Genomic DNA, 16,656 nt, shown 5'->3' on the forward strand with positions numbered 1-16,656 from the left:
TGTATCACAAGTTCATGTGATTGACCTACATTTGTAAATGTCAAGGACATATCCCATCTCAGGTCTGGAACAAAGTACAGTAGCCCTATACAACTTAAAGAGTTTAAACTAACAAAAAGTTGCATCTAAAAAATTTCATTGAAATATTTTATTACTATAGTCACATGAAGGAATCCCAAAATCATAGTTTCAAGTCACCTACACTGTATGATGTTTTTCTCTCATCCCTGAATCTTTCCATCTGTAGCGACAATGTTGTAAATGACCCATTTGAGATATTCAATTAAATAATATGCCAGACATTTAAAAAAGAATGTTTATATTTCCTTCAAGTTGATAATATAAATGTGGTTATGCTATTCTTTACTTACCCATTATGAGTGCCATAATGTCAATCAATGTATTCATGTATCTTGGTTTGTAAATATTTCTGAAATAAAACAGACATCTTTGAATATTCAAAATATTTGCAAATTTCTTCCTATTTTGAGCTCAAAAATCTTAAAGACTGATGCATGATGAATAGAATCTTAGACTGATGCATGATAAATAGAATCTTAGACTGATGCATATTAAATAGAATCTTAGACTGATGCATGATAAATAGAATCTAAGACTGATGCATGGTAAATAATATCTTAGACTGATGCATGATAAATAGAATCTTAGACTGATGCATGATAACTAGAATCTTAGTATAGACTGATGCATGATAAATAGAATCTTAGACTGATGCATGATAAATAGAATATTAGACTAATGCATGATGAATAGAATCTTAGACTGATAGAATGTCTCACTGATGTAGAATCAAGAAAATCAGACACTATATGATAAACAGAATCTAAAACTGGTGTTCAATAATCGTAAGCTGTTACTGGCATAAAATGCATAGAATTGTTAAAATGTTTTTTGATTTGATAGTACATTGTATCAGTAATTGAATACACGCTAATGCTACAGCAGTAGTGAGAAACTGACTTTTCTATAAATCGGAGAAGGTGAGAGAGAGATTTCTCGTCCCTGCCTGCCAGAGCTGGTTTGATACCCTCACGCCTTACAAGCTCCTGGATGACTGAGAGTGTCACATCAGGATTCGATAATCGGACAGTCCACTGAAAAAAGGAATTGACAGTTAAATCTAGCTTACAGGCAGGCTCACACTGTACATACGTATTGTGATGAAATATTTTCAAAGAAATTCTCAGTTATTATCATTCTTCAAACAAACAGTCTCAAATGTTACAGATATTTATGAAGCATTTTACTTCCACAAATATACTGCAAAACCACAAAATTTTATGGATACCAATTTTTCTGAATACCAGGTAGTTCTTTTAATTGATTCATTAGAGAACATTTGAAATCACCAAATAAGCAGCGGATACGGGTCAAAGTAACAGGAACATGTTGTATGTAACGCTAACCCTAATTGGCTGAAAGTGGGGTGCAATAGCCAATTAATATTAGTCATATAAAACAATTCTGTGAAAACATATATGGGCGTTGATAGTCATACAGAATGCTATAGTTTGAAAACTATCCACTGGATGATAGTCTTTGCACAATGTTTTTCCATAAGTGTGTATAGTTTTATTTTCTGTTGACCTTCAAAAAGGGAATATTTTTAGAGGCGTATAATACCTCGTTTATTTTGGTACCCAGGCCATTTGACTGCCTCCTAGAAGACAGCAGTTCCTGTTATTTACTCACATGCATGGCAGCATCCAGTGCCTTGCTGTACTCAAACTTCTTGAGGAACTTGTCGTATTTTGCTAGATGGTCTTTCTTCGTGTGCTCCACATGATGGTCGTCCTGTTGGGTAAGCGATACAGACTATGAATAAATGCATGTAAAACAATACATATTAAATGTCTTATCTCAATCTAAACCTTATTGAAGAAATGCTGAGCATTTTTCCTATTGAATGGTATTTTAAACTTTTTGACATTTCATACCTCTTTTGGAATATGAGTCTTTCCTCGGAGACCAAATCTGCTATTCTGGTTTTTCTTTTTCTTGTGTTTAACTTCATCTTCTGTTTTTCTCTTCTGTATGGACACCAAGCCTTCTGCTGTTCCTACCACCAATAAGTTGTCATCCGGCTGGAGGTTTGAAAAAAAAAAGGATATAAAATCTTACTTTAACAGGTCAAACGTCACAAACCAATACACCGCTTACTGCTATTCTTACCAGCTATGTAAACTAGAACACTGGACAGGTCAGCAGGCCCCCACCAGGTACCTGACCGAAACCCCACCTACTCTTGGTTTTATTTGGTGACATTGACCTTGACCAAAGAATTTTTTTAAACCTTTATTGCACATTTACAAATCACAGTGCATCACCATGACATCTTCTAAAAGACAAGTCTTTTAAATTTTGAGATAAGGCCCTTATTATCCCATTATTCATCAATAATGCATTATTATTCTCATTCAAAGTGGAATATCACTAGGATACTGTTGTGAGGTGGACTATCACCAGGACACTGTTGTGAGGTGGAGTATTACTAGGATACTGTTGTGAGGTGGAATATCACTAGGATACTGTTGTGAGGTGGAGTATCACTAGGGTACTGTTGTGAGGATGAGTATCACTAGGATACTGTTGTGAGGATGAGTATGACTAGGAAACTGTTGTGAGGTAGAGTATGACTAGGCTACTGTTGTGAGGATGAGTATGACTAGGAAACTGTTGTGAGGTAGAGTATGACTAGGGTACTGTTGTGAGGTGGAGTATCGCTAGGATACTGTTGTGAGGATGAGTATGACTAGGAAACTGTTGTGAGGTAGAGTATGACTAGGATACTGTTGTGAGGATGAGTATGACTAGGATACTGTTGTGAGGTAGAGTATGACTAGGGTACTGTTGTGAGGTGGAGTATCACTAGGATACTGTTGTGAGGATGAGTATCACTAGGATACTTTTGTGAGGTGGAGTATCACTAGGATAAAGTTGTGGGTTTGGAATATCATTAGAACTATGTAACTTCATAAGGTTAAGGCACAGATGCGTGATACTGTTTCCACCATCAGACATGCCTATACTAATCTCAAGAACGTCAACTCATCTATAATACATCTCTAATTCTTTTCCCCCCAATATCATAAAAAAAAATAAAGATTTTTCCTTAATGTAATCAAACTAAATTCTATTATGGATTCTATACACCGTTGGTAATCCTCTTACAATAACATTAAACAGGAATTGAGGAAAATTTCTATTCTCTAAATGGATTTTTTTAAATTTCATTTCCTGGCATGTAAAACACCTGCACCACACAAATCTATGGTCACATGACAATAGTGATATATTTACAGAGACAGCGACAGCTGTGAGGGTACTCTAGTGTATTTACTTATGGACATAACGAAGACTGTGAGGGTACCAGGGTAGTCTAGTGTATTTAACCTACAGAGAGTGATAGTTGTGAGGGTATCGGGGTAGTCTAGTGTATTTACTTAGAGACAGTGACGGCTGTGAGGGTACCAGGGTAGTCTAGTGTATTTACTTAAAGAGAGACAGTGACAGCTGTGAGGGTACAAGGGTAGTCTAGTGTATTAACTTACAGACAGTGATGACTGTGAAGGTACCAGGGTAGTCTAGTGTATTTACTTACATAGACAGTGACAGCTGTGAGGGTACAAGGGTAGTCTAGTGTATTTACTTACAGACAGTGATAGCTGTGAGGGTACCGGGGTAGTCTAGTGTATTTACTTACAGAGACAGTGACAGCTGTGAGGGTACCAGGGTAGTCTAGTGTATTTACTTAAAGAGAGACAGTGACAGCTGTGAGGGTACAAGGGTAGTCTAGTGTATTAACTTACAGACAGTGATGACTGTGAAGGTACCAGGGTAGTCTAGTGTATTTACTTACATAGACAGTGACAGCTGTGAGGGTACAAGGGTAGTCTAGTGTATTTACTTACAGACAGTGATAGCTGTGAGGGTACCGGGGTAGTCTAGTGTATTTACTTACAGAGACAGTGACAGCTGTGAGGGTACCAGGGTAGTCTAGTGTATTTACTTAAAGAGAGACAGTGACAGCTGTGAGGGTACAAGGGTAGTCTAGTGTATTAACTTACAGACAGTGATGACTGTGAAGGTACCAGGGTAGTCTAGTGTATTTACTTACATAGACAGTGACAGCTGTGAGGGTACAAGGGTAGTCTAGTGTATTTACTTACAGACAGTGATAGCTGTGAGGGTACCGGGGTAGTCTAGTGTATTTACTTACAGAGACAGTGACAGCTGTGAGGGTACCGGGGTAGTCTAGTGTATTTACTTACAGACAGTGATAGCTTTGAGGGTACCGGGGTAGTCTAGTGTATTTACTTACAGACAGTGATAGCTGTGAGGGTACCGGGGTAGTCTAGTGTATTTACTTACAGAGACAGTGATAGCTGTGAGGGTACCGGGGTAGTCTAGTGTATTTACTTACAGACAGTGATAGCTTTGAGGGTACCGGGGTAGTCTAGTGTATTTACTTACAGACAGTGATAGCTGTGAGGGTACCAGGGTAGTCTAGTGTATTTACTTACAGACAGTGACAGCTGTGAGGGTACAAGGGTAGTCTAGTGTATTTACTTACAGACAGTGATAGCTGTGAGGGTACCAGGGTAGTCTAGTGTATTTACTTACAGAGACAGTGATAGCTGTGAGGGTACATAGTCTTGTGTATTTACTTACAGAGAGTGATAGCTGTGAGGGTATCAAGGTAGTCTAGTGTATTTACTTACAGAGACTGTGATGACTGTGAAGGTACAAGGGTAGTCTAGTGTAAATACTTACAGAGACAGCTACGGCTGTGAGGGTACCAGGGTAGTCTAGTGTATTTACTTACAGAGACAGTGATGACTGTGAAGGTACAAGGGTAGTCTAGTGTATTTACTTACAGAGACAGCTACGGCTGTGAGGGTACCAGGGTAGTCTAGTGTATTTACTTACAGAGACTGTGATGACTGTGAAGGTACAAGGGTAGTCTAGTGTATTTACTTACAGAGACAGCTACGGCTGTGAGGGTACCAGGGTAGTCTAGTGTATTTACTTACAGAGACTGTGATGACTGTGAAGGTACAAGGGTAGTCTAGTGTATTTACTTACAGAGACAGCTACGGCTGTGAGGGTACCAGGGTAGTCTAGTGTATTTACTTACAGAGACAGTGATGGCTGTGAGGGTACCAGGGTAGTCTAGTGTATTTACTTACAGATACAGCTACGGCTGTGAGGGTACCAGGGTAGTCTAGTGTATTTACTTACAGATACAGCTACGGCTGTGAGGGTACCAGGGTAGTCTAGTGTATTTACTTACAGATACAGCTACGGCTGTGAGGGTACCAGGGTAGTCTAGTGTATTTACTTACAGATACAGCTACGGCTGTGAGGGTACCAGGGTAGTCTAGTGTATTTACTTACAGATACAGCTACGGCTGTGAGGGTACCAGGGTAGTCTAGTGTATTTACTTACAGATACAGCTACGGCTGTGAGGGTACCAGGGTAGTCTAGTGTATTTACTTACAGATACAGCTACGGCTGTGAGGGTACCAGGGTAGTCTAGTGTATTTACTTACAGATACAGCTACGGCTGTGAGGGTACCAGGGTAGTCTAGTGTATTTACTTACAGATACAGCTACGGCTGTGAGGGTACCAGGGTAGTCTAGTGTATTTACTTACAGAGACAGTGATAGCTGTGAGGGTACCGGGGTAGTCTAGTGTATTTACTTACAGATACAGCTACGGCTGTGAGGGTACCAGGGTAGTCAAGTGTATTTACTTACAGATACAGCTACGGCTGTGAGGGTACCGGGGTAGTCTAGTGTAAATACTTACAGAGACAGTGATGGCTGTGAGGGTACCAGGGTAGTCTAGTGTATTTACTTACAGAGACAGTGATAGCTGTGAGGGTACCGGGGTAGTCTAGTGTATTTACTTACAGATACAGCTACGGCTGTGAGGGTACCGGGGTAGTCTAGTGTATTTACTTACAGATACAGCTACGGCTGTGAGGGTACCAGGGTAGTCTAGTGTATGTACCACTTGGTAGGAACTCAAGTCGTAGATCTTTACATGTCTGAAACATAAACAAAAATTGTTAATCACATGTCATTTCTAGAGGGAAAAAAGGAGGTATTCCACAACATTAGATGTTTTGTTTTGCATCATGATTGAATGAAGAAGATACATTGCCCACTGATGCAAGTAGACACTGTGTTATTATGTGATAGTTGTAGACATGCTAGATATCTGTGATACAATATATCAGACACATTGGTACTCTGTGATACAATATATCAGACACATTGATACTCTGTGATACAATCAGACACATTGGTACTCTGTGATACAATCAGACACTTTGGTACTCTGTGATGCAATCAGACACATTGGTACTCTGTGATACAATCAGACATATTGGTACTCTGTGGTAAATTGCAGTTTTTGTAATTTGTTGTGACACAATTAGACATATTGATACTCTGTGATACAATCAGACAGATTTGTTAATATGTGACACAATTAGACAGATTTGTCAATATATAATACAATCAGACACATTGGTGCTCTGTGATATAATCAGACACATTGGTAATCTGTGATACAATCAGAAACATTGGTAATCTGTGATACAAGAAGAAATCAGACACATTGGTAATCGGTGATACAATCAGACGCATTGGTTCTCTGTGATATAATCAGACACATTGGTGCTCTGTGATATAATCAGACACATTGGTAATCGGTGATACAATCAGACAGATTTGTTAATAAGTGATACAATTAGACACAATTGTTAATATGTGATAGAATTAGACAGATTTGGGGGGGTATAATACAATTAGACAGATTTGTTAATATGTGATACAATTAGACACAATTGGTTATAAGTAATATTAGACACAATTTTTAATATGTGATACAGTTAGACACAATTGTTAATATGTGATACAATTAGACACAATCGTTAATATGTGATACAATTAGACACAATTGTTAATATGTAATAAAATTAGACATATTTGGTAATATGCCATAAAATTGGACAGATTTGTTAATATGTGATACAATTAGACATATTTTTTTGTATTTAATACAATCTATATAAAGCACATTTATTCTGTGGCACAAACAGACACTTGTTATAATTCCATCTAAGCCGGTCTTACTAACACTGAGAGCACTTTTCTATTTTGTAACTTTCCACATCTGTGAGATAAGCTGAGCATTAAAACCGACGGAGAATTTGTTTTTATCAACCGCTCATTGTCTAACAGAGATCAAACTAATACTGTCGTAAATTCAACTCATATCCCACTGTCTTAATGCAAATAAACACTTTTAATGTAATAAAACTATATCTAATTTACAGAAATGGTGAACATGGCGTCATTCTCCAGCGGAATATCCAATAAAATGAGTGTGCAGTGCTTGTTGAATATCATTTGTCAATAAATTAAAGACAATCTTATTTCTACAATATTACACCTCCACCATCATACGGTGCGTTTTGTTTCCTGAAAGCAAATTTAGTGTTCATCAAACTAGATTAAGGTGATTGTGTTGCAATTGTTTGCAGCAAACACTCCTCCAGAGAAAATTCTGAGCCATTTCAATTGTATAATCAAATTAAAACCATAGTACTACTTAAAGCAAGTTAATAAACTCCCAAGCTGAATCAACAGGGATTTCTAATAAATTGCATCATAAATTTTCCTGACGAAATCGCAACGTAAAAAGTTATAGAATTTTACGAATGAAGTTAATAAATTGAATATGTGTCAAAACATTCATAAAATAATTTATTAATATTAAATGATATACTTTTTTTCTGTACTAAAATGAGAATTTGAAAAATTTACATTTTTGAATAGTGCATACATGTTTATAAATATAATCATACCTCTTAGTATGCAATTGATTAAGGAGACTTTTAAAAATGTGGGGGGAAAAAATGACAAAATATTCCCGTCATTCAAATCATGCAGGAATGGGAGATTTATAAAAATGTTATTATCATCTACGTAACACAGATGTGAATGTGGTTTAATTTGGGAGACAAGTGTTACATAACTGTCTACTATGTAGGACAACAGATAGCATTCCGATGTCAGAAACTCCGGAAGTTTTTCTCTTGGTAACCTACTTAGTTAACCATAAACTAAATAGCATGCAGTGTTACATGGGCAGAAAATGATACCTAGAACATCAGACTGAACCCCGACGAGGCAGAAAATGATACCTAGACCATCAGACTCAACCCTGACCAAGAGGAAAATGATACCTAGAGCATCACACACGACCCCGACAGGGGCCTAACCAACTATGTAAAGACAAAACATGAAAGTATGCAGATGAGCATGATGCATGCTAATACATTTGCCACCCTGCGACATTCTGGGGTGATTTATTACCGTTTGATTCAGTCTGACTTTATGTTTATCTGTAATTCAAGGTTTGCATTAAAGTAATAATGCGATCAACACTATGGAATGTAAGGTAGACGCTGGGATCCACGATCCACGCATGCTGACATTAGCATGCCGCACAGCCAAACCCAACAAAATAACACGAACTGGCTCACATGCATTCATCTGACATTTATTAGATAGAAAACATTTGAATGTTTATTTCATTATATAATTAGAACCAGAATAAACACAGGGGTTTACATCACCGGCTCCGTCCCTGGACCACCGTCAATGACATACTCCTGCCACTAGGTGGCGTTCTGGCTCTGCGGGGAGGAGTAATCACAAGGTTTACGATTATTGCTTGTCATATAGAAGTGCTATAAATCCTAATTATACATCTCTGTTGGGGCTTGGTTGACATACATTATTGTGAAATCACATGTAGTCAAGGGCAAGATTTAAGATTTTCTTAATTTATAAATCTGCCTCACATTATTTCGACGGCGAAAACATTGCAGCACATTGGTGGATGTCACCTTCGTCAGAGCCACCGGTCCCATCATCCTCACTCCGACGGAAAGGAAATGACAAAATATTACACCGTAATCCTCCTACTGTTAAATGAATTGACGAGATGAATGCTGATTGAGGCACAACTCGGCAACCATTATCTCATTATAGGTCTGCTTTTTATGGTTAAAACTCTCAAAGGTAATTAAACTAATTCTTTTACATTTGAATTACAACTTGGATTTATAGCTATCGGTTTCATTCCTTGAGTGAGCCACTGTCAACCAATCCAAGACCAACTATTACACATCAACAATATTTGCCGTTTGATGTAATTAGTTATGTTGTCAGTGTGTACTGAACATCGTAAAAGTGCATCGTCCCAAATCAGCTGCACAGGTATTAATTAGCCGTTATATCTGTATAACCCGCAGTGTATTGGTTATACCGGAGAACTACAGTGGAACTTGTTTACAACAAACATGTCTATATTGTGAAGTCCTGTTTTATTGATCCCCTGTCAAAACTTGCCAAAGACTGGCCATCAAAGTCAGTAACAAACTCCCTGTTCCTGACCTACAAGAAAGCTAGGGTCAAAAGGATTGAAAAGTAAATTACTAAGCTTACAACTACCTCCCATATTAATGATGTATACAAAATATCGCTGAAATATATTAAGTATGTTAAATCTAGTTTGGACATTGTTTTTAACAAAAAAGTAAATAATTCCACAAATGTACAAAAAATAATGGCTGGTCGAATATCCTTATTCCAGCATCACCTCAGTATTTGTCATTGTGGGGGTGTATTGGAAATATCTACTAGCCAAATAACTTTTGAAGTCCTCTGGGGTTTGCTCGATGCATGTTTTATAGAAGGGAGCTGATATTTAAGGTTCCTGGGGGTCATTATAAATATGTTTTACTGTAAAGTACTAATCATTTAGGATCCCTTGGGGTCGTTATAATTGTGTTTTACTTAGTTGTTTGGGGTTCACCGAGGTTTGTTTTCCTTTATGATCTTGTTACCCTCCTTTGATTTTTCCACGACAAGATCGTGTCACTCTCCTGTGATATGTTTTCCTGACATGTATTCATCCCGTCATGCGTCCCAGACTAGATCATGTCACCTTCCTGAAATATCTCCCTGACATGTCACCTTCCTGTGATTTTTCCCTGATAAGATCAAGTCAACCTCTTGAAATGTTTCCCTGACAAGATCATGTCACACACTTGTGATGTTTCCCTGACATGTCACCCTCCTGTGATGTTTCCCTGACAAACGTATGTCATCTCCCTGAAACATTACCTGACAAGACCATATCACACACTTGTGATGTTTACCTGACATGTCACAGCTTTGTGATGTTTCCCTGACAAGATCATGTCACACGCTTGTGATGTTTCCTGACATGTCACCCTCCTGTGATGTTTCCCTGACAAACGTATGTCATCTCCCTGAAACGTTTCCCTGACAAGACCATATCACACACTTATGATGTTTCCCTGACATGTCACAGCTTTGTGATGTTTCCCTTACAAGATCATGTCACACGCTTGTGATGTTTCCTGACATGTCACCCTCCTGTGATGTTTCCCTGACAAACGTATGTCATCTCCCTGAAACGTTTCCCTGACAAGACCATATCACACACTTGTGATGTTTCCCTGACATGTCACAGCTTTGTGATGTTTCCCTGACAAGATCATGTCACACACTTGTGATGTTTCCTGACATGTCACCCTCCTGTGATGTTTCCCTGACATGTCACCCTCCTGTGATGTTTCCCTGACATGGCACCCTCCTGTGATGTTTCCCTGACAAACGTATGTCATCTCCCTGAAACTTTTCCCTGACAAGACCACATCACACACTTGTGATGTTTCCCTGACATGTCACAGCTTTGTGATGTTTCCTTGACAAGATCATGTCACACACTTGTGATGTTTCCTGACATGTCTCCCTCCTGTGATTTTTCCCTGACATGTCACCCTCCTGTGATGTTTCCCTGACAAGAATATGTCACACGCTTGTGATGTTTTCCTGACATGTCACCCTCCTGTGATGTTTCCCTGACATGGCACCCTCCTGTGATGTTTCCCTGACAAGATTATGTCACAAGCTTGTGATGTTTCCCCGACATGTCACCCTCCTATGATGTTTCCCTGACAAGATTATGCCACACACTTCTGATGTTTCCCTGACATGTCACCCTCCTGTGATGTTTCCCTGACAAGAATATGTCACACGCTTGTGATGTTTTCCTGACATGTCACCCTCCTGTGATGTTTCCCTGACAAGAGTATGTCATCCCCTTGAAATGTTTCCCTGACAAGACCATGTCACACGTGCATTCTTGTGATGTTTCCCTGACATGTTGCCCTCCTGTAAGATTTCCCTCACAATATCATGTCACCCTCCTGAAATGTTCCCCTGACAAGATCGAGTCACACTCTTGTGATGTTATCCTGACATGTTTCCCTCACAGGATCATGTCACCCTCCTTTGATGTTTTCCTGACAAGTTCATGTCACCCTTTGTGTTGTGATGTTTCTATCATGAGAGCATGAATTGATAGTGTACTAGACATGCAACAGACATTTGTAAACGTATTTGAAATTTGTTTCTAAAACTTAATTAACTTGAACTCAACTGAAACAAGAGGCCCATGAAGCATGAGCTGATCACCATTTTTTTTGTTATCTGAGCCTCAGTCCCTTGCAGAACTAATACATTCTTCGTTTTTCAAATCAAGAGCTTCCCAGGTCCCAAAGACCAAGAATGCTTTAAATTTGGTTAAGATATGTGCCTATGGTTTTAGGGTGGGGATCTCAATGTTCTCATCTGAATGTATTAAAAACATTTGTACCATGTCTTCAGTGATCATTATAAGAATTTCATGTGTACACTTGTTAGTTCTATATCCGTTCCGTTATGTTGTTACTTGTCAGTATGAGATCCTAATCACCTACAATCTTCACCATTAAGTTAGGATGTGAGAGAGGAACTGAATATCAAATCCTGTATAAAGTCTTCCAAAAAACATCGAAGGTTTTAAATTACTTAACGATTCCAAAGTTAGTATGCCCTGGACTGGTATCAAATCGGTTTAATGGGAGGTAATCTCCATTTGATTGACATCAGAGTCGACGTTGTTCCGGGTTTTAACATGTAAAATAGCATGTCAATAAAAAGTGTTTGAAATATACTCATGGAAAAGTAATTCGGGGACGTTTTCATGTCTATTTTGTAAAAGCAATTGATATTAACAGGCCTACGTTTGGCTACAGGCTATCAACAAGTCATTATGGAGATGACATGAATTTAGGTCCGGAGTATAAAAGACAAACTCCAGTTTATCATTAACATCATCACCATATGTAAAAACCATAAAGTCGTTGACAGTAAATTACATTTCCATGCATCATTCAAACCTGTACTGTGTATTCCTGTACAGGCAATAATGTCTAATGTATGACAGAGATCCACAGAGCAAAGCATTCCAGTTCAAACTTCTTGCTACGATGTCTAACTTTCATTTACGACTTTATATTCAAATCATACTAAAAAATACATCAGTTGTAAGCCATCTGTAATGTTTAATAAACTGTTGTTCATTTTGAAGATATTCTACCCCCAATTTAGGGTGATAACCTAAATTAAATTGTTCAATGTATTAGCACTTGATACGGTGAAATAGCTTTTTCAAAACTCAAGTAGAGTATGAAACTTATACTCATTTCCCTAACTATAAAAATTCATCACATAATCGAGTAAAAGTAATCAGGAAAAGTTATCTAAACACGAAAAACACATGATTGGTGCATTCTAATCTTAACAATTGGTCAAGCTTATGATACAAATGGAGTCCTATGTATCACACCCATGAAATAATTGTTTTTCAGTGAGGATGCTTGACTGGTTGAACAATAATCCTACCGGCCACCTACCTTCTCCTGTAGAGCTGGTAGGGGACTTCATCTCATACAAATTACACAGGATTGGGTTTTTGAGAACATGTGGAAAATCTGAGTTTGTGTCTACATTGCGGTAACATACCTACAACATGTTATATTGAGTTTTATCAAAGACCGGTACCCACTTCATCCTTACATCCAAACACTTGCACAACGTGGGTTAGCCATCAACCTGAACTGCAGAAATCAAATGAGTCTGCATGTGATATTGAGGATATTATAATACCACACTAATATTGATGGGAATCGGAGAATCAAAGAGTGACGAAGATGTATAATTAGACTTGGGTATTTAAAGGGGAAGGTATAACCATCAAAAAGCTACAATATACAACATACTCTTGTGAAAAATATAAAAATCACATCTGCCAATCTGTAAAAAGTTTGAGCGAGGTGTTGATAGACAGGCAGAACAATCAGTTGTGAATATCAAATAACGACTTCATCACTCCACGGGCTTGTCATCCACTGAACCAGGCCAATAAAACGCTTCGTTTGATGTCGGCCAGCAGCATCTTCAGATATACAACAGATATTTAAATTTTCAAAGCTTCATAAAAAACATGGGGGCACATGGAACCGACAATCACATCAGCTGGAGAGGCAGATTCAGGGGAGGATAATCTAACAGTTTATGTCGTAATGAAAGCGGGGAGGATAATCTAACAGTTTATGTCGTAATGAAAGCAGTAACGACATCATCGGTTTCCACGATATCAACTACATCGGCTTCAGTCATAGTGTACCATCCGTTTCTATTAAAGGGTCATCTAACTTTGAATTTAATTATTTCTTTACATCTAACGAGTGTACTATTAGAGAAATCGACATGTACTTCTGCTTCCTAGCCCACACACCAGCCCATTGGCCGAGATGTTGTCACATGATACCTCCGCCAAGTTTTGTTGGATGTTTCATATCAACATTACCATATAATGATCCTGAAATTTCTGCCAAAAAGAAATATTTAATAAAAAATAAAATATCTGATCTGGAAGCAATACAACAAGGGGGAAAATGAATTAACTAAACGTCAAAATATAAGCTGAACGAGGTAAAATATGCTCTGACTAATTCGGTATTTATTACAAGGAGTGTGTATATTATATAATCTGTTGGAGAGATCTATACAGTAGAAGTTATGGGATGGGTATGTAATACTGTGTAATTACTTGTCTGTATAAACAAACAGCTATAACACAGCAATCCACAACACAACATCAAATAACACAGAACACAGAACCAAACAGCATTAAATCTGTACCAAAACTGACAAAAAGAATTCCACAGAAAAAACCCTAATATATGTTGAATATTATTGCTTCTAGCATTACCATACAAAATTTGAAAGGAATTGATTAAAAATAAAAAAAGTTCTTGCATTTACTACACAATGCCCTTATTTGGCAATAAAAGGGGCATTACTCCACCAAAAATGCACATAAATGAACTCATCCGAGCTATATTGGTACGCAATATGTGTACCAAGTTTGTGTTCAATCAACCCAAGGGAACTCAAGTTATCACACAGAAATCTTGTTACGGACAACGCAACCAACGAGTACGCCGACAAGGTAATACCTATATGTCATCTCATGTTGCAGGCGACACAAAAACACTGAAACTGAACATTATTAAAACACAATCAATTAAACATATTTAGTGTCAGCTACCTTTGAGAATGTAAATATGAAATTTCCCGCTGGGAATTTGTCATAAACACTATTTTTTTTAATTATTTTTTTATTATAAGTTAATTTGAATCAGATTACAACTTAGACCAATAAAGTTTAATCAATCCCCATTATTTCTGGGGATTTTGAAATGATTACATGTACTTTTCCTGTAGCTGCTGCCTAATAAAAATACAGGAGTTTCTCCAAATTTATTGACCAAACACTCAATAGTTTCATTACATTAAATTTTTTGTACAAATTGCTGTATGATTAAACCTATCTGGTCTTTAAAGGAGACGACCTTCAAGAACAGAATTCATAATGTTGGTTTCACAAGAAAGACTGAACACTTAATTTCAAAGTCAGTGATCTGAAGTTCACAAGTCACTCCATTGACCTTCAAATTAGGTCAGTGTCATTTCTGTTTGCCCTAAACTCAAGCATGCAACTGGTCATAATTATATGGTGACCCCTGGACTTTCAGTTCATCAATAAAACTCAAACGTTAACAGTTTCTGAGATATTAATTGACCCTCTGTGACCTTGAAAGCGGGTCAAGGTCACTTCTCTCCACAACTTTTTTTCATCAAAATATTTCATCAATATACTGGCAAAATATCTATGACTTCGTGTTTCTATCAAGTCATTTGAATGCCTTGAATAAAGGTCCAGGTAATTAAGTTCTTTTGTACATTTTATAGCACTCTTATGTCATCCAGCAAGCAATTGCAACTGGCCAGATATAATAAATCTAGGTCTTGGTTCTTTAGAAGAAGTATTATGAACATTTTACATATCAAACCTCAGTCACCTTGTTAGCACCTTAATGGCATTTTTTCCAATCAAACTTGTTTTTACAAATTCACCCTCTAAGACTTTAATTCTGTAAAGGTCATTCCTTTTTACAAGCTTTGTAGCACTCCATGCTGGCATTCTAATGGCCAAATATCATAATCTAGATATCTCTGTTCATTAGAAATTATTTGCAGTTTGTTTTTCTACATTTTTGACTTTGTCACGTGGAAGGTATTTTTCTGTCAAAATATGCCATGACTCTAAATATTTCTGTTTTTAATAAGAAGTTGATTGAGCATTTGGACATTTTTGGCTCCTGTGACCTTGAACGTAGTCAAAGTCATTGCTTTTCACAAACTTTTCAGCACTTCAGGCCAATGAGCTACTGGACAAACATCATAGAGCTAAGGCTTCAGCTCATTTAAATGACCAAGGTTATGATTTATCACAAACTTTATTGGGCTCAATTCATGTTAGTTCATTGCCAAATTTCATTACCCTAAGCTCCATGGAGACGAAAAAGTTAGAGTATGGACAAACAAACAGAAGGTGGCCATTTCTTGATACATGCAATCTTTTTTTATTTTGTTTTCTATGGACATATCATACTTATCATTCTCCTAACAGTCCCTAGTTATATACAAACAATACCATGTTTATTATTTATTTTGGAGGTCAGGCTAAGGGTGAATAGAAGGAACCCCCTCCTCTTCGCCCTCCTCTGCCCCCTCCCACACTTTATCAGGCACACCTCATTTCACACTATTCCAACTGCTCAGTTGCAATCAAAGATCCCACTTGAGATAGACTGACAGAATGGAGATTTAAACCACACAAATGTTCATCTGTATCCATAGGCAGAAAATTGGCCTTGTTATCAGTCTCCGATTGAGATTCTATCCCAGCGATTCTCCAGTAGTATGTAAACACATTGCTACATTATTTAATTCATCTTGCTCTGCTATAGAAATACAACAAACTATATGTCTGTTTGAAACAGAATGGAGTGTTAAATAGTCATATCAATACATTGTTTAAGACAGAAGTGATGCAATGTTAAATGGACACATACAAACATTGTTTGAGACATGTCATGTGACATTAAGATTGCTGTGTCTTACATGTCATGTGACATCATAATGCTGTGTGTCTTACATGTCATGTGACATCAACATACTGTGTCTTACATGTCATGTGACATCAAGATGCTTTGTCTTGCATGTCATGTGACATTGATATGGCTGTGTCTTACATGTCATGTGACATCAAGATGGATGTGTCTTAC

At 37.6% G+C, this 16,656-nt stretch overlaps 1 protein-coding gene across 1 annotated transcript in view; it reads right to left on the minus strand.

Moving 5' to 3' along the window:
• Window positions 1-16,656, minus strand: part of LOC110445596 (U3 small nucleolar RNA-associated protein 15 homolog) — a 98,572-nt gene that overhangs the window by 1,821 nt on the left and 80,095 nt on the right. The window contains exons 8-12 of the mRNA XM_021490276.1: window positions 5,991-6,075; window positions 1,959-2,105; window positions 1,714-1,815; window positions 982-1,115; window positions 372-430 (exon numbers count right to left, since the gene is read on the minus strand). Of these exons, the coding sequence (XP_021345951.1) occupies window positions 372-430; window positions 982-1,115; window positions 1,714-1,815; window positions 1,959-2,105; window positions 5,991-6,075 (527 nt within the window). The remainder of the gene's footprint in view (window positions 1-371; window positions 431-981; window positions 1,116-1,713; window positions 1,816-1,958; window positions 2,106-5,990; window positions 6,076-16,656) is intronic.

This window comes from Mizuhopecten yessoensis, unplaced genomic scaffold (assembly GCF_002113885.1).
Source record: "Mizuhopecten yessoensis strain PY_sf001 unplaced genomic scaffold, ASM211388v2 scaffold2329, whole genome shotgun sequence".
Taxonomy (NCBI): domain Eukaryota; kingdom Metazoa; phylum Mollusca; class Bivalvia; order Pectinida; family Pectinidae; genus Mizuhopecten; species Mizuhopecten yessoensis.